This window comes from Chenopodium quinoa, unplaced genomic scaffold (genome assembly GCF_001683475.1).
Source record: "Chenopodium quinoa cultivar QQ74 unplaced genomic scaffold, ASM168347v1, whole genome shotgun sequence".
Taxonomy (NCBI): domain Eukaryota; kingdom Viridiplantae; phylum Streptophyta; class Magnoliopsida; order Caryophyllales; family Amaranthaceae; genus Chenopodium; species Chenopodium quinoa.
In genome coordinates this window covers 3,851,852-3,870,711 of record NW_018743405.1, presented here as the reverse complement: position 1 = coordinate 3,870,711, position 18,860 = coordinate 3,851,852, and the positions used below count along the sequence as shown (strand labels likewise).

Genomic DNA, 18,860 nt, shown 5'->3' with positions numbered 1-18,860 from the left:
TTTTACTAAAGGAAAGTTTGTTTAATTATTTATGTTATAAAAGTTGGGGTTTTATTTTAGGAAATTATGATTTTAACAAGTTTTAGTAGGGAAGGGATTAGGAAAAACTAAAGGAGCAAAGTTTAGGGTAAAAGGGTGATAAAGAAGGGGTATAAATATCCCTCTTATGAGGCAATTCAACTTTGCCCAGAGTGGAGAAAACCCAAGGTAAACTTCTCTCCCTTTTCTCCTTATTTTTCTTCTTTCTTCTTTCTTTTTCTTTCTCCTTCCCCTTCTCCTTTTGTTTTTGCACCACCACCACCGGCAACCACCACCACCGGTGGGCCGCCGACCACCAGCCACCCAGCCGGCAGCAGCGGCGACCACCAGTGCTGGCAGCAGCCGGCAGTGGCGCCGGCCTGCTGTCAGCAGTCGTGGGTTTCGAAAAAAAAAATTAAAAATCAAATCTTTCTTGCTCAAATTTAATCTATGCTTTAATTTAATTGTAAACTATGAGTTTTGAGATTTAATTTTGATGTTTGATTATTATAATTATGTTAATTAATTTTCAGATTTGGTTTTTAATTAAAAAGCCCCAATTTTTGAAACCCTAGGTTCTTGATTTATGAGTTATTGAAGGATTATGATGTATATTGGGGTAGACCTTTGTTTTAAGTGTTTTAAGGCTTAATTACAGCAAGTTTTAATTAAAAGGAAAATTTGTCAAAAATAAGTCAACCTTTGTCCGGTTCGCTTAAAATAAGTTAACCTTTCAATTAACTCAGAATAATCCAACCTTTATAGGGTATTAACTTTAAATGAGTCAAAACCTGTTGTAACCGGTTATTAAGGTTAATTGTGACACGTGTTAGAATATGATTCCTCATTTTTCTATTAATAATTAATTAGGATATATTATATGATTAATTATAAAAAAAAACTAATAATTATAAATTTCAAAAAAAAATAAAAAAAAAAAGAAAAAACCCCAACCCCCTCACCCTCCCCTGCCAGCTCACCCCCCTCCCCTACCAGGCCGCCGATAGCCGGCAACCACAAATTCCCCGGCGCCGGCACCGACGGCCTCTCCACCCACCCACGACGCCCCCACCCTTCCCCTTCCCTTTCCTTTCCCCTTTCCCCATCCCCCTTTCCCCACCCCGTTACCCCCGTCCTTCCCCTTCCCCACCGTCAATCGACACCCCAAAACCCTTGAACCCCGATTCCGATTTTGTTAGGGTTTCGTTAGGGTGGGTTAAAGGGTTTGGGGGGTCGACAGATAGTAAGGAAGGGGAGGGAGGGGTCGACTTCTACAGGGAGACAGGGGAGGGGGGTTGTTTCCGGCAGGGGGTGAAGGGGAGGGGGTGGTGTCGTGTCGGGGTGGGGAAAGGTGAATGGGGAAGGGGAAGGAGTGGGGTTGGGTGGGAGCATCGTGGGTGGGCGGTAGAGGCCGTCGGTGTCGGCGCCAGGGAATTTTGTGGTCGCCGGGCACCGACAGCCTGGCAGGGGAGGGGGGTGAGCTGGGGTTGGGGTTTTTTTCTTTTCTTTTTTTTTAAATTTATAATTATTAGATTTTTTAATAATTAATTATATAATAATTCCTAATTAATTATTATAAGAAAAATGACGAACCACGTGATGACTCGTGTCACAATTAACATTAATAACCGGTTAATAAATGGTTGTAGGTCACTTGACTCATTTAAAGTGGATACCTTATAAAGGTTGGATTATTCTGAGTTAATCGAAAGGTTGGCTTATTTTGAGCGAACCGGACAAAGGTTGGCTTATTCTTGACAAATTTTCCTAATTAAAATAAAGTGTTGGAATTTTATGTAGAACACTTAATATTATGTTTCTTGAAGAAATTTTAATTACCCATTAATTGGGACTTAATTATGGTGTTTTAAATATAATTTCAGCTTACTTTAATTAAATTATGAGGGGTTTTAAAATAGTATATATTGCTGGAAATTTGTTTAGAGTGGATTTTAATACTCTATTATGATTTTAATGTGTAGGAGACTTTAAAGTAAGCAATTTCTTCTAGTCGTGGCAATTTTAAAATCGTACTCAAGGTACGTTCGCGTACTTAGCATATTTTTGGTGATGTAGTATCATGATAGGCTTGATTTAATTAATCCTAAATAGTATCATGTTAAGTTTTATGATTGGAAATTGTGGATTATTGATATTGGTAATTAAATTAGAAAGCATGATTTATTTGAGATGGATTAATAGTTGGAAAATTAATGTTTGGCATGTTGTGTTTGAACCACACTTTTATTTATGGAATGTTAGAATGCATGATTAATTAAATTACATGCTTAGTTATGTTTGGAATATTAAAAAGGAATTTTATTATGGTTCAAATAATTTTTATTGATGCTTTAAGCACGAGGAAGGAGCTATAAAAGTGTCTATGTACACAAGGAATAAATTGTATGTTGGTGCCTTTGTGCACTTAAGGTGTTTTTAAAACCGAGGGATAGGATTTTGGCGCTTTATGTGTTTAAGGTGTCTTTGACACTGAGGTAGAATTAAAAAGGGTTCAACATTAAATAATATGTGGTCACTAATTATTCAAGAATTAAATTGGTATGTTTGGTTGATTGAATAATTATTGTTGATTGATTTATTATGCTTTGAGAGTCATCACCAAGTCCAGTAACATGTAAACAACGTAAAGTGAAAGAGATTACGCACCAAAACTCTTGGAACGTATATACCTTGAGTATGAACAATGGGGGGAGTTATGGGGTTTTATATTAAACCATAACTTCTAATGGAGTACAGAACGTTGTACGTTCCTTTTTATTTATTATTATGCGCAGGAATTCCGCCACCTTTGAGTGGTTTTGTCGCTGGCACGGTTAGCTCCCGTGTCAGTTAACCTCAATTTATTTGGGGGAGGTATAGTTGGAAACCCGTTCGATGCGTAATCAACGCTAAATGAATTATTTAGTGTCTAGTTAAAGTGTCTTGTTGATTGTTGTGTGTGCTTGTAAACAGGTGCATTGTGGTAAGTGTGTGTTAATAGGTGAAAGCATGATAGTGTGTTTAATTATGCTTACGTACTCAGCTTTGCTGATTGTGTGTGTTTATGTGTTTGGCCATGTCTTTATCTTGGCCCTATGATGACCCATTTTTAATGGAGAGTAGTGGGGACAAGTAGAGATAAACTTTTCAGGTATTAAAGAATATTCATGACAGGGCATGAGTGAAGAGTGAATCATGCTAGTTTCCAATAGTTTACGATGTGTTTTATGCTTTGTTTATTTATGATACTTTTCATGTGGATTAACGCGAAAGCTTGGTTTTGGAACGGTTTTGAATAAGGGCCTTTAATGGTTCCAAGTTGTAATTTGATTTTATTTGACTTTGTTTGTTTGGTTTTAAACTTTACTTTCGTTTGGTTGACTTTTGAGTTGACTTGTTTAAACGGTTTTTAATTTAAAGTCTTCCGCTGTGTATCTTTGATAGTTGCCTTAGTCGTTTTCATGGTGGCGGTAATATCTTAGATATTCCTAAATCGTATTTAAAAAAGTAAAGTGGGTATTAAAAGAAAGGAATTTCTAGGGTGTTACAGTGCACCTAATGATTGAGATCAAATTTTGTGATGCGCTGATATTTGTTCTTAAAGTTGGATAATTTGATGCTTAGTTTTGTTTTGATAACCTATAATTGGACATAATTCAGGGAGTGGTAAAGTTGCTTTTACTTGTGGTATAGTACAATAACTGTTGTTTTACCAATGAGTGTATATATTTGTTTATCAATTTAGGTGAAGGTGAAGAGAAAGGCGAAGTTGGTGAAGTCGAAGAACATGATAAAAGACATTAAGCCAATTGTTTATACGGTATTGTTATGAGTTGTTTATATGTTGTTTTATTTGTTGTTCAGTTTAATTGATATGAGTTGTATTATGAGGATCATTTCTTTTTATTTTTATGGCAAAAGGATAATTCAAAAAGTGTAGGCAGTAGGCTAAAGGAGGCTGGGAAAGTTATCGAAACGTTCCAACAATATGACAAGACGGTATGTTTGTTAAGACTTTGTTGGTTTTATGAGATACATTGAGAGTTTTATTTATTCTAAAACTTTGCCTTTATTTTGCAGTCAATGTATGTAAATTTCCCTTTTAAGACATTTGGTAGGGTATTAGGCAAATTTGATGAAACAAAGACTCAATTAGTTAGAGAAATGGGTTTTGGCACATTATGTTATGCTGTTGGGAAGAGGTTACCTCGACTTTTGGCGACTAGCTTTGTACTTGGGTAGATGTTGATAAGAATTTCCTTTGATTTGCAGATGGGACAGTTTTCCCTTTTTCTTTTGTTCAGGTTTACTAGATTATGGGTCTACCTCACGGACGGAATCCGGTAACAACGAAGGTAGTTGATGAGGAGTTAGAATACAGGTTGTGGATAAAGTACCACACCATTTACAATTCTAGGACATAAGGGATAACAAGGATGACTTTGATTGAGGCTTTGGAGGCTCCATAAACTGATGAGGACGAGTTTCAGCAGGTTTTTGTGTTGCTGATGATGAATACACTATGTTCAACAACTTGTCTTCGCCTGAAGCGAAAACATTTGCATGCAGCTGCAGTTGCGAATGATTCTACACAGTATAATTGGTGCTCTCTCATTTTGGATGAGTTATTACATGCATGGGAAGCTTTGCTTAAAGGTTTTACAATAATGGGTTTGCAGGTGGAAGTGGTGGGTGTACTTTGTTTTTTGTCAGTAAGTTGACTCCTGAAAAGATCTGAATATAAACCAATGTTCAGTTCACTTAGAATTCATATACCTGATGTTATGTTTGTTTATGTAAAATGTAGTTGTTGTATCTTTATAGACTGAACAGGAATCCACTTGAGTAGGATGAGTTTCCGAGGTTAAAAGTATAGACAACAAAGGAGATAATCAAAGCTTGTAAAGAAGATCGATTCGGAACGGGTGACTTTGGAAGAATGGGGGTAATTGTTTATTTTATTTGCTTAATTTGTTAAAGAAGATTGGTTTAGAATTGGTGACTTTTAACCTGTAATTTTGTGTCTTTTGTGGATAGTAGTGTCTAGACGTGTCGCATTGGGGAGATAAAGGTCACCCGTTGAAGGCAAAGGATTGTTTTCTAGCTAAAAGGAAAATAGAAGAGGATGATAAAGGAATAGCTTATATTGATGATGAGGATTTGGCATGGCTTACTACAGATGTGAAAAATAGACACTACAAGAAAATAATCTTTTTGTAGCGATTATTTTAACCTTTAGTATCGATTGTAATTGCAACAAAAAGCTTTCCCAACGAATGGTAATTCGATACAATATCCCCCGTTGCCTTAGCCTTTAGTAGTGGTTTTCAATATCACTGGGGTTGGCCTCAATAATCGATACGAAAAACTACATCCAATCGTGGTGATTATTGTAGCGATTACAATCGCTATAAATGTTTAACTCATTTTCTTCAAAAAAAAAAAACTTGTGTATGATCTTTACAAGATTCGAACATGCAACTTCAAACTCTTATATTAAAATTTTCACCAATAAGCTATGACATATTTTATGTATTCTTTGTCAAACAATATTTATATATCTAGTGTTGGAAAGGCTTTTCGTATCGATTTTTAGGATTTAGTGGCGATTGTAAATGATACGATTTCTCAAAATGATATAAATGTGTAAAAATAGTTTGGATATGTATTATTATGTTTTCCGTATCGATTTTATATGGGAAAACCATGGCAATTGTAAAAATGATACGACGTCCTTAATTATCTCACAAACATACCTGCATATTGTAGTGAATGTACAATCGCTACGAAAAGAGATTTTTCTTGTAGTGAGAAGAACTTTGGTTAAAGATGAGTATGCATTTCAAAGGAAGAAGAAGTTATGAGGTAACTACATAATTTTGTCGTGTTAATGGTGTTATTAAGATGGTTCATAGTTTTATAACTATTTCATTTTTTTGGTTGTAAAGAATTACTGAATGAGGTTCAAATCCCTGAAGCAACAAACAAAAGGAAGAAACGAAATATCAATAAGAAGGAAAAAGGTGAATAAATTGTCATTTGATTCATTTAAATTGTCATTTGCATTAATAAAATTTATCATTTACAAAATAATAGAGAGAAATAACATTTATTATTAAATTGTTCAGAAGAAAATGAGGTGATTGATAAGAAAAAAAATGAAGAAGAAGGACAACAACAAGAATAAGTCAGAAGGTGAATACAAAACTATGAAATTGATAAATTTAAATTTTCATCTGAAAAATTTAAATTGTCATTTAATAACTTTTACTATCTGGTTGTTCCAGCAGAAGCAAATGGGGTCAGTGAGGAGGTGGAGGAGGAGGAGGAGGAGGATGCGAGCAAGAACAAGAAGACAGAAGATAATGTCCTATTCTCGTCATTTTAAATATTTTCCAATTGGCTTTGTGTACTTGTATTCAATTTTGCAATTGGGTATGAACTTTTAATTGTAGAATAAGAAGAAACTGATAAGGAAACAAATGGCCATGGGCCTATTGGTGATGTGTCTGAGGTGAAGGGTGTTTGTGCTGAGCCTCAGGCAGAGGCTGTGACTGATTAGCCTAAGGTGGAGGCGGAGGTTGTTAGTGATAAGGCTAAGGCTGAGGCTGTTACTGATGAGCCTAAGGCGGAGGCTGTTACTGATGAGCCTAAGGCTAAAACGGAGGCTGATAATGATGAACCTAAGGCGGAGGCAGAGGTTGTTAGTGATGAGAGCCTAAGGATAATGTGAGTCATGAGCATGACCAAGAACCAATTACTACAGAGCCGACCACTGAAACAAACGTTGAGTCCGCAAGTCTTGATCAGTCAGACCTAGATCAATTAGACATAAATGCGATCGTTAAAAATCAAGGTGTTGACTCTTTAATTTGTGATTCAATTTGCGTAAAGAATGACCCTCTACGCGTTAGAGTGAAGTACATTCTTCGAACTGATGCTGGAGTCTTGGGTTCATCGGCTCTTGAATTGCTCCTAAAACTAGTGCTTCTAAGAATTCAACTCCTCCTAAATGTGCTCCAGATGGTGGTGCTTTTGAGAATTTAACTCCTCCTAAATGTGCTCTTGATGGTGGCCTGGTGCTTTAGAAATAGTGCCTGTTAAATCAAAAGGTAGCCTTGTTGGTGCTTCAAAAGGGGAAGAAGGTAGTCTTGCCGGTGCTCCAAATAAGGTTGTAACCGATGATGGGGGAAACCAAGAAGAATTGGGGGTAGGTAGCGCTATCCTGAAAAGCCCTAAGAATTGGGAAGTTGATGCCACCTATGATTCTGAAGAAGAACCTAGTACTCTAGTGCTATAAAGGACAAATTCGCAGAAGAAGATGCTCCAATTAAGTAGGAAACAGTGGAAGATAACAAAGCCTCTTACCCTACCTGTTTCGTGTATCAATCATTGGCGGCTTAAGGGTATTTTTCATTTTAGGGTGCCTCTGCATAATTATTTGGATGAACACATGTCATACAACATTCGAGAGATTAAAAATGACGAGTTTGGAGTCTTGAAAATCTTTAACTTTGCCTTTCATTTTCATTGTATGTAATATACTAATTTATGTGATACAATGGCAGGAATGAACCGACGTTCTTTAGTTGTGATGGTGACTTTGTAAAACTTACCTTATGTGGCCATTTGATTAAGAATCTTGAGGAGGCTAGTGATTAGGTATGATACTCACAGGGTTGTATTATTTTTAAGGTAATGACTTGTTAGGAAATGTAAATTGACTGCAATTGTGATTTTCTTTTTGTAGTATGTCAGGGGTTGTGGGATACGTGTATCAAAAGGTGTGGGAGAGGAAATTCCCGGGTCGCAGCAGGCGATAATGACGAACCTGCATTTGCATTTATAACCTTGATTACCTACTTTGGATTTGGTTAATGTGACATAAATCAACAGCTGACATAGTTAGCTGTTTATCTGTAGATGTTGGTTTTGCAGGCTCTTAATACGAAAAGGGACAAATAAAAGGTGAACCTAGAGGTCAGTAAGGTTTTCAATAGTTACACGCACTATATGTACGAAACTGGCTCAAGCAGATTCAATGTGGTATGAATTTACAACTCTTTAATTGGAATTATATGTACCTTGTCAAAGGTCGGTTGTGTGTGTGACAATTCCTTTATTTGATAGGTTTTTGTGCTAGTCTTCCGCAAACACCACTAGTGGTGCGCTGCATTCTTAATTAACAGACAGGAGGTCCTCATCATTGATTCCATTTTAACCACCAGTGCGGCTTCACGTAGGAAATGTAAAGTAGATCACCTGGTGGGATTGAATAAAACGCAGGTGGTTTGATGTCTACACATATTATTCTTCAATTAAGTTAACCATTCAGTGGTTCATTTCAGGCTGCAGCAATGGATCTTGCATTTCAGAATATGGACAAAGAGTGGCAAACACGAACCATTTCTAATTGGCCACAGTCATCCCTTAACATGAACACCCAAGGAAACTTGTACGTTACATTGCATTATCGTGTTTTCAATAATTACTTAATCTATACAACTTCTATTTAGTTAATCATTATACATGTTACCCCTCGCCCCGATGTAGTTATGGAATTCATATGTTAATTGCAACTAAGCGCAAACGCTGACAAGGTTTTGACAGAGACGGCCGAAGTGAGTTCTAGTTTCTTTGGCTTTTGAATTTCTAATAATATTATTAAACTTATTCAACCAAGCTCAACCATGTTCGTGCAGATTTATGATATGGAGTTCGAGAGGTCATGGGTGGTATGTGAAGACCTCTTGTTAGAGTTTAACGAGTCAAGGGAAGATGTTTTACAGCTACTCAACAATGTATAAAGGTCGTGTGACTTTAATTGATGTTTTTTTTGGACTAAACTCTATCAACTATAAGGTATTGAACAATTTTTTTACCCTATTATATTATTGGCCAAAAGTGTAAATTTTTTGCCTACCTGTTGTGTCAATTTATGAGGTACTTGAAACTACAAAGTTGTAAATTAAACTAAGCTTATCATAAGGTACATAGTTAAAAGTAAATTGAATTACAAATGCCATGCCATAATTTGATATCTGCCATAATTTGACAAGTTTTAGTAACATTACTGATAATATTAACACAATCATCTACAATGGAAATGTTGGAATATTATAATAATGATCAATTATTAAACATGGGCCGTATAGTTTAGTAATAGCCTTATAATCTGGGCCTTATAAAGCTGGGCCTTATTATACAAAAGGACTAATAAAGCTAGGCCTTATAAAGTTGGGCCTTATAGAGCTGACCCTTATCAAATGGGATTTACTGTGTTGGGACTGCAATGGGGATCTTAGCATCGATGAAGAAACTTGGAAAAGAAAGAAGGAAAGAATAAAGATGGTCTTGGAAGATGTATGATAATAATTGTTCAAGGTATGGATCCAAGGGTTCTGTTGTTGTAAGCTGGGTCTGGTCAACAGCCTACGCAGGGAAACACACGTGAACTACCCTCGGGGTGGCTCGAGGAACCCCCCTTCCGATGCATAAGTTAGAGTGTGTTTAGAGAGAGAAAGTGTACTGAAAGAGATGTAGAGAATGTAATAACTTGTGTGTCTAACCTCTTTTCCATTGTACTTTGTCCTCTATTTATATGTACAATCTCCTTTGTGGAGAGTCTTACCAGGTCAATCCTGCGGGCTGACTCTATCGGGCTGGTGAGCCCCTCTTAGTCGTTCTTCTAGTGATGAGTGCGCACCCTGGGAGTTGGAAGATAGTTCAGCGGGAGCTACCCTATACAACTAGCCCCTCAAGAGGTGGTATGAGGTCACTCATGCTGGCTCTTGTCAGCACGGTGCAGTCTTTCCTTCTGAGCCCAGCTGGAACATCTCATCAGGAAGGAACAGCTCAGCAGGAGCTATCCCCTACAACTAGCCCCTCAAGAGATGGTGTGAGGTCATCCATGCCAGCTATTCTGAGCGTGTAGCCTCACCTGCCGTTGATCAACGAGTCGTTTGGCTAAATTACCCCATACGCTCCTAGCCCCTCAAGTCTCTGAACCGGTGATGCGATTTTATGGCTTGGGAGGTCAGGTTGGGTAGACACCCATTTGTGTCTCCCCAAAACCAAACCCGGTGATGAGTGCCTTTTGCGTCGAATCATAATCCAATAAAGTGAAAGTATGGAAAGTTTAGTGTTGCGGATAGTTTTAATTTCTTTTCTCTTCTCTCTGTTTTGAAAACCTATTTTAAGAAAACAGCCAATCCAGTTTGGTTGGTCCATGATATGGGTCTAATAGTAGTGTAGTTGTATGGGGCTTGACAAGAGGTTTCCAACGATATATTATAAGCCCAATTCCGATGAATATTGAGGAAGTTATGTAATTGGTATACACTAGACCCTAGTGTAGGTAGCCCAACCTACACTCCCTCTAAACGCAGCGTTTAGAGTTACTACCCACACCCACACCCCCTCCACTAACCCACAATAATTACCCACTCCCACAATAACCACAGTAACTGCATAACTAACTTCCCCTACCCCACATATATATACATAAAAAAAATAAAAAAAAAAAAATCAATTTCAAATCATTCTCTCTCTCTAAACACCATCTTCTTCATTTCTCTAGAGTTTCTCTCTCATCAAACCCAACGAATCGGAACAAATTTCAATTTAAATCACTGAAAAATTGCTTCAAAATACTCCAAAATTGCTTCAAATGTCTGATATTCGAGAAGAAATTAAACAATCACAACAAAAAGAGTAAGTAATTTCGTTAGTTTTGTTCATTTTTTGAGATTGTAGTGCAATTTTATGTGTGAAACCTTAATTTTGTTCATTTTGTTGCGATTGTAGTGCGATTTTGCAAAAAACCACTACAGAGAAGAATATGCAAGAAGAAACTGCAAAATCGGAGCAAAATGTATCTAAAGAGTAAGTAATTTTGTTCATTTTCTTTCGATGACAATTATAGTGCGATTTTATGTGTGAAACCTAATTTTTGTTCAATTTTTTGCAATTGTAGTATGATTTTGGAGAAGAATACTTCAGAGACGAGTAATTTGTTGAAAATTTCTGAAGAAATGTATGAACCCTAACTTTTGTAAAACCTAATTTGTTCATATTCTTGCGATGAAAATTATAGAGCGAATTTATTTGTAAAACCTAATTTTTGTTAAAATTTTTTGCGATTGTAGTAATTGTTCTAAGATTTTACTGAAAATAACTAAAACATTAACAATTTATTAAATAAAACAGAGACGATGATGATGATGTACCTCTTCAGTCAAGAGTAGACAAATTGAAAAAAAACCGCCAAAATGATCCAATTGTAGATCCGGAACTTTTAAAAGATATTGACAAGTCAATTGGTACGGATTTAACAATGTCTCCACTACCAAGGTAATTAGTCATTTACAGAATATATTATGTTCATGTCTAATATGCTAGTTGTATTTGATAAAATTGGTTTTATCTTTGTTTAATATGTTATTTGTATATGATCATATTTGATACTCATAATGTTCATTTATAGATATAGTTATGATCATATATTTATATTTGTTCATATGAGTATTTATTGAGATTTAAAAAAAAAGTACATTTCATTGAAACATCATTGTATATGATCATATTTGATACTCATAATGTTCATTTATAGATATAATTATGATCATATATGTATATTTGTTCATTTGAGTATTCATTGAGATTTAAATAACAAATATACATTTCATTAAATCATCATGCACATATATAAATATGATAATAATCATTTCAGTGATATGCATTCAAACTAATGTCATGTAATTAATTTATAATGTAGTGATGTGCCATTTAGAGTGATACACTTGCTTCAATTTAGAGATGGGAAATCTGAACCATTAACTCTAAAGAAGGTTATAGAACAAAATGAATATGGTAATAGTTATGAAAGATACACTTTAAACAAGTAAGTTTATATGTATAAAATAATTGTTTTTACATTCAATTATTGTACATTGTATATATATACCAAACTTATTAGGTAATTCTTAAAATTTTAGTGAAAAAAAAGGTTCGAGTGAAATTTGTTATGTCAAAATCAAGACCACCAGAGACAAATCAAACAATAAGGTATAAAAGCTTTATACAAAATAACTAATTATCTTCTTCATTGTATAAATTAGTTCATACTTTAATATCATATTATATAAAATAATTCTGTTTTTTTTAAGTGAACAAAGTGAGAACATTCCTGCTACTAATGCAACAACTAAGAGTGTGTCTGCTACACATAACACAACTGACAAAGAGAGTAGGGATGAAAGGTTTACTAATGATCAATTTTATATAAACAAATGTTCATTTTTATAACAGTATATTTTATGTACAATTTATGTGCATTTTTTATTTAAAGTATTTCTTAATATTGATTTCAGCAAGCAAGAAGAAGTTCAACCAAAAGTGCAAAGCAATCCAGTAAAGAATAGTCTTGGCCAAAAGTAAGAAAACTTAAATGTTCAATTTAGATAGACTATATGTTCATTTGAAAATCAGTACAAAAAAGTTTGCTCATGGCCAATAGTAATATAAGTTATATGTTCATTTTTTTATTTACTAATCAAAATTGTAAATTCAAACATATTTTTAATGAAATATCAGAAAACCCAAAGATGATTCAAGAATAACAACATTAAAGGACAAGATGCAAGAAATACATTTAGACATAGAGAGAAACCCAAAGTATGTTTAAATTTAAATAATTGAATTAATTTAATCAATTAATGAATATATTTCAAAGTTAATATCATACATTTACAGAAAGTACAAAGAATCGACAATCAGAATTATGAGAAATCTCAAAAGAATGGAAAAGGCAAGCAAGGAAATCAGGAAAGGTAAATGATCATATTTATTGAATATTTTTGTTTAATAGTCATAAATATCAATTTTAACAATACTATTACTTTTGAAGGTGAAGCAAAAAAGAAAGAAAAAGGGCCAATAGAAGAGAAAACTGTGGAAAAAGGTAAAAATTTTAAAATGTACATTTTTATTACAAAAAATGTTCATATTGGAAAAGCATAATATTAAATATTCAATAAGATTATAAAAATTAAATTTTAACTAAATAAATTTTAATAGAAGGACAAGAAGGAAAAAAAGGGACTGAAAAAGAGAAAAGCCCTAAAGACAAAACTGTGGAAGATGTCTTTCCAAAGACAACAAATGTAGAAGGTAAAAATTTATAAATGTACATTTTTATTACATAAAATGTTCATATTGGATCTACATAATATTGAATGTTCAATAAGATTAAAAAAATATATAAATATTAACTAATTAAATTTTCATAGAAGGACAAGAGGGAAAAAAAGAGCCTGAAAAGGAGAAAATCCCTAAAGAGAAAACAGTGGAAGATGAGTCTACAAAGACAACAGATCCGAAAGGTAAATAGTGGAAAATGTACATATTCATTACCTGAAATGTTCATTTATATTGTATATAGTAAACATTTGTCATCCAATTTAATAAATGTTTATTTAATCTTTTATATTTGATCATTTCATATGCAGCACAAATTGCACCTGATTTTGTTCAAATTGAGGATGAAACTTATCTTCTAGATCAAGATGATGATAAAGTTTCCACAAAACTTAGTGAGGAGACAGCTCCATCATCACAAAAAAGTGATCAGTCAACCAAAATGAAAACAAGATACAAAATGGTTGCAAGGAAAAACAAAAACAAAAGCCTTGTTGTTGTGCCAAGTGGTAGAATTACAAGGAGCCAAGGTAATCATAATACTTTTCTGTTACACAATAAATATTACACTTTCAAATATACTAACATAAATTTTTTTAAAAACAATAGATGTTCTGTTAGATGAATCTGAAAAGGGAAGCCTGAAGAAGGATGTTGAACCTGCTAAAGAAACCGCAAAAATAGGACAGAAGAGAAGAATGTCTACAAGGAATTTTCCTATTCAAAAGGAAGCTGATGCACCACCTCCAGCACCTACTCCAATAAAAAAAATGGCAGGTGCTCCTGCTGAATATCCTCCAGACCAAGGCAAAAAGGGTAAATGTTCAATCTTAATGTATAGAATGATCATTTATGATGGTATATCATTAATGTTCAATTTCAATATATAGGTGGGAAAAAGAAAACTCTAGAAGAAGTGAAGAAAACTTCTAAGGTTGCTGGCAAAAGAAAAGCAGGTATATAATGATATATTATAAATGTTCAATTTCTATATATAGAATGATCATTTGAGAAAACAATTTTGTTCATTTTATCATTTGCTTACTGTACATTTTCAATACTTAAACAAAATTATATATTTAATTTTCAGATGTCAGTCCTGCCAAGAGAAATGCTGGAAAGAGAAAAAAAATACAAGAAGTACCATCAGATGAACCCTCTCAAGATCCTACTGATGAAAGTTCTACTGACAGTGATGATGATAGTGAAGAGTCAGTTTATAGAGCAGAAGAAGAGCCTGTCAGTGAGGATGATTATGAGGTGGAGGAAGAGGAGGAAGAGGAAGAAGTAAAGCCAAGGAAGAAACAGGCAAAGAAAGGGAATTCAGTGAAGGCAAAGGTTGAAAAGGAGGAGCAAAAGATGGTACTGTATGATGAAGGAAAGATTGAAGGTAGGAGAAAAAAGAAAATGAAAACTGAAATGGTTCAAGCAATAGAAACTGATGAAGTTGAGGAAATTCAGGAAGATGAATTTGAGGAAGAGAAATCTTCAAAGAGAGGAGGACATGTGAAGTTCATTGCATGGATAAAAAAGATGACACCTACCCAAAAACAACAAGTTATTGATATAGGGTTAGGATCACTTCTTGACATTAGTTTACCTCAACTTGATCAAAAGTTCTGTAACTGGTTATTGGGAAGTTTTGAAGAAAATAGCCAGTGTTTTGAACTACCAAAGAATGAAAAAATAGAAATTGAGGTAGAGGATGTTAGGGTAGTTTATGGCTTGCCTACAGGAGAAATTCCAATTGTTGAGCCAAAGTCTGATAAAATTAGTGAGGAGTATGCAGAATTTCTGAAGAAATGGAGAAAATCATGGTCAGGAAAAACTCCATCAGTGAGTCAGGTATGATCAGTTTTAAATGTTCATTTTAAATACATTAAATGATCAAAAGTATAAATGTTTTGTTCATTTTGTTTGCAGATTGTGAATGGATACATAAATGATAAATTCACCAACAACAGACCACCAAGTGAACATTTCATTACTAACTTTTTAGCAGTGGCTGTGAACTGCTTGATGAAATGTGTATCAAACAATCAATGCCATTTCAAATTTCTTTATTCTATGATGGACAAAGAAAACATAAAAAATTTGAACTGGTGTCAGTTTGTATATGACTCACTTATCAAATGTCATGTTGATTGGAGAAAGCAGCAAGGCAAGGGGTTCTACAAAGGCCCTCTTCAATTTCTGATGGTATATTCTTAGATACAAGATGTTCATTTAAATTTAAATAAATGCACTTTTTTTTATTGTTTATGTTCTGTTCCATGTTTTCTTTTTTCTTGTAGTTGTTCTATTTTGATAGAGTTCAGAGGTTAGACAAAAGGCCTCCAAGAACAATTCCTATCATATCTGCATGGAATAGAGACATGGTTCTTGAGAGGTTGAAGATTGAATTAGAATTGGGATTTGGGAGAGGGAAAATTCTACCAAGGATTGCTGCAGAAGTTGAAGAAAGTCCTAAGGTTATAAAATGATCACTTTTGTTAACATAAATGTTCATTTGTATAATCTGAAATGTTCAACTGCATAATTTTTAATATTCATTCATATAGGTTTTTATGGATGATTTTGTTTCCCTGGTAAAAACAACTTGTTCAAACCTGTCAAAGCTTTCTTCAAAATTGGTGAAGGCAAAGGATATCTTCCCTGGAAATGACTTGGTGAAAAAAGTTGATGAAGTTTTAGGAAAGGTGGTAGCTAGGGAACCATCAATTCTAAGCCAAGATGAAGAATTCTTTGGCAGTGAGGATTTCCTAAATGCACTTGCACAAGCTGAGAAGAATCTGATGCAAGGGTCTGAAAAGCAAACAACTGAGAAGCAAATGACTGGGAAGAAATTAACCAAAAAGGGAAAGGAAAAAGAACAAGAATATGACATCAGAAAAGCTTTCAGCTTGGGGTTGACTCCACCTTCTCCAGCCATTGGTAAATTCTAACTAAAAGAGACTATATATCCTAATTTTTATATGAAAAATTCTAAATTTGTGGTCTAAATTGTCCTAAACAGAAACAGGGCCCACCTTTTCAACACTTGGTGATATAATTGAACAACCAATAATTTCAACAAATGGTAATATGTTCATATATTTAATAATAATGTACATAAACTTAAGTAGAAATGTTCATTTCTAATTATTATGTGTAAATACTATTAACTTAGTGTATCTCCAAAATGATGATTTATAATACAGCTGGAGAAAAGGATGTGGGTAAAACTTCAGCAGCTTCAGAACAAAGAATTGAAGAATTTTCTAGAACTGGTATAATGTTCAATTAAAAAGTGTAAAATGTTCATTTACAAACAAGAAATATTCATTATTAATTGTATTTTTTTGTTAGACGCAGCAACTGGTTCAAAATTTGATGCTGACACTAGGTCAGATAATGAAGGATTGCCTAGAACAGGTATAATGTTCAATTATAAATACTCAAATGTTCATTTACAAAGAAATTATATTATATCTAATTAAATTTTTTCTTAGATGCAGGATCTGGTTCAGTGGTTGATGCTGACCCTAGGTTAGATGGTGGTGAAAAAAGTGATGATCCAAAAAACACAGTTGGAGGTGGAAAACAAAACAAGGAAGATGTTTTTGAAAAAACAAAAAATGATGAAAAAGTGGAGGGGTAAAATCCTGAAGACATGTCTTACTATTAGGGTTATGTAATGGTGTAGGATAAAATATCTAGATGGAACAATTTAACTTATGTTACTATCGTGTTGTAACTTGAAACTGGTGTTTCTCAAACTATTGTATGTGTGAACATTATTTTGTTGAATATGTAATATGAATGTGTGGTTTATGTTAAATCAATAGGTTTATGTTAAATCAATATCTTTCATTTTATGAATTGAAAATGATTCAGGGTGTTACATAAGAAGCTTTTATTTTATTAATATGTACTGACATTGTTTCACTTTTCAGTGAAAACAAGAAGATTGTTGCTTCATCCTCAAAAGTCACAAAAAGGTACATTATTTATATTAAGTAAATGTTCAAAAATAATAATGAACATTTTCATATACCTAAATGTACATTTGTGTTATGTAATATGACCAGGAATGATGATAAGAAAAAGTCAATTGCAGAAAAGAAGAAAAAAACTGAAAAGGAAAAGGTTGAAAGGTATAATTTCAAATTTATTTATATACACTCAAATGTTCATTTATGTTCCTCATAATTTTCTTAATTTAACAATATTTTATATTGAACAACAAGACCAAAACGCGAAAAGAAAACAATTCCTCCTGCTTTCCGATCTCCTTACTTGGTCAAGTACAAGGATCTGTTTAAAGATGAGAAAGCCATGAACCAAATTGCAGTAGACTTTGCTCTTGGTGGAAAAGATGAAAGGTAATTACTTACACTAATTAAACTTAAGGTTTAATATCTTTTATAAAAATATGTTCACATTCATATTATTAAATGTTCATAATGCAGTGCACTCTTATACTATGATGGCTTGAATCTCATCAATAGAAATGAAATGAAAACTCTTGGAGATGATGTTGAAGTGACAAATTGTGTCATAGATGGATGGGCAAGGTTTCTTAATCATAAAAAGCCGAGAAACAAGATTTATTTCTCAACAGTGCTTCATGTTAGTCTTTCTTCTTTTTTTATATTATTGATTCTATTTTCCTATGATAAATAATTGCTAAAAATTCATTTAACTTCTATATGTTTGTTTGTATTTCAACAGCACATTATGTGCACAAATAGAGTTTGTCAAGAAGGATCATCAATGAAGACAAGAATTAATGCCTTCATAGAAAGAATTGACAATGAACTGAAGTTGAATAAAATTGACAGCATTGTTGGATATAAACAGGTATTAATTCTTGTTTAATACAAATGTTCAATTACCTTCAATATATTGTCCAATAACATTATATAATTTGTTCAGGTCTTCTTCCCAGTATCAACTTCTCAACATTTTTTCTGTTGTGCGTCAATCATATAGAAGACAAAATTCATATAATTGACAATAGAAAACTACCAAAAAAGGTATCAGTCCAAGAAAAATATGAAGAACAACCAAAAATGATGGTGAGATAATATGTTCATTTATAGTTGACTACATGATCAATTATATTTTATTAATTGTTCATGTCTTCATCACAATACAAACTTCTAAACAATTTTTACTCTTTTTTCTATCAGTTAAAAGGATTGGCAGAGTACATGAAACACCTTGGATATCAAGATGCAAAAAGAATTGAAGACTACACAGTTGTTTTGGAAAAGATGAAATGGCGTAGCAACAATGACTATACAAACTGTGGAGTTTACATTATGAAGCATATGGAAACCTTCACTGCTGATCCTAATGAGAGCTGGATTTGTGATTTAAAACCAAACAATGTAAGAGTTATAAATGATCAATTATTTAAGATATAATATTCATTTATGAAACAGTAAAGATTGTTTAATTAAAATTTGACAATTCATTTTGTTCAACAGGTGGAACAAATTAGAAATCTAAGGCTCCAATACACAGCAGAACTGATGTTATTTGAAGAAAACACTGAATCAAGAGCAAATAGAAGGAAAGCTAGAAAATTTGCAACTTTGTAGTTTCAAATGTTCATTTACAACTATGTATATGTTCCTTTCTTATATATGACTATTTTT

The 18,860-nt window shown here is 33.6% G+C and overlaps 3 protein-coding genes across 4 annotated transcripts; all 3 read left to right on the top strand.

The window, feature by feature from the left end:
* The first annotated feature begins 2,764 nt into the window (after positions 1–2,764).
* LOC110739038 (WD repeat-containing protein 87-like) lies at positions 2,765–17,103 on the top strand. Its single transcript, XM_021919492.1, has 33 exons — positions 2,765–2,781; positions 2,992–3,001; positions 3,764–3,838; positions 3,940–4,017; positions 4,099–4,220; positions 4,291–4,373; positions 5,967–6,041; positions 6,306–6,385; positions 6,581–6,747; positions 7,004–7,097; positions 8,367–8,473; positions 10,825–10,902; positions 10,994–11,053; positions 11,227–11,370; positions 12,186–12,278; positions 12,390–12,452; positions 12,613–12,693; positions 12,772–12,848; positions 12,926–12,979; positions 13,096–13,188; positions 13,308–13,400; positions 13,527–13,745; positions 13,825–14,031; positions 14,106–14,171; positions 14,306–15,060; positions 15,139–15,414; positions 15,510–15,686; positions 15,777–16,149; positions 16,232–16,294; positions 16,416–16,484; positions 16,564–16,629; positions 16,713–16,813; positions 17,092–17,103. Exons 1-33 carry the CDS (start codon positions 2,765–2,767, stop codon positions 17,101–17,103), a joined length of 4,128 nt encoding a protein of 1,375 aa, XP_021775184.1.
* LOC110739037 lies at positions 16,838–18,189 on the top strand. Its single transcript, XM_021919491.1, has 6 exons — positions 16,838–16,851; positions 17,151–17,351; positions 17,445–17,579; positions 17,667–17,826; positions 17,929–18,057; positions 18,133–18,189. Exons 2-6 carry the CDS (start codon positions 17,218–17,220, stop codon positions 18,187–18,189), a joined length of 615 nt encoding a protein of 204 aa, XP_021775183.1. The 5' UTR covers positions 16,838–16,851; positions 17,151–17,217.
* LOC110738993 lies at positions 18,169–18,828 on the top strand. 2 transcript variants are annotated; one of them, XM_021919442.1, is made up of 3 exons: positions 18,169–18,275; positions 18,390–18,590; positions 18,690–18,828. In XM_021919442.1, exons 1-3 carry the CDS (start codon positions 18,270–18,272, stop codon positions 18,801–18,803), a joined length of 321 nt encoding a protein of 106 aa, XP_021775134.1. In that variant the 5' UTR covers positions 18,169–18,269; the 3' UTR covers positions 18,804–18,828. The 2 variants fall into 2 exon arrangements, with proteins under 2 accessions (XP_021775134.1, XP_021775133.1); XM_021919441.1 differs by having other exon boundaries at positions 18,263–18,590.
* Positions 18,829–18,860: the final 32 nt, after the last annotated feature.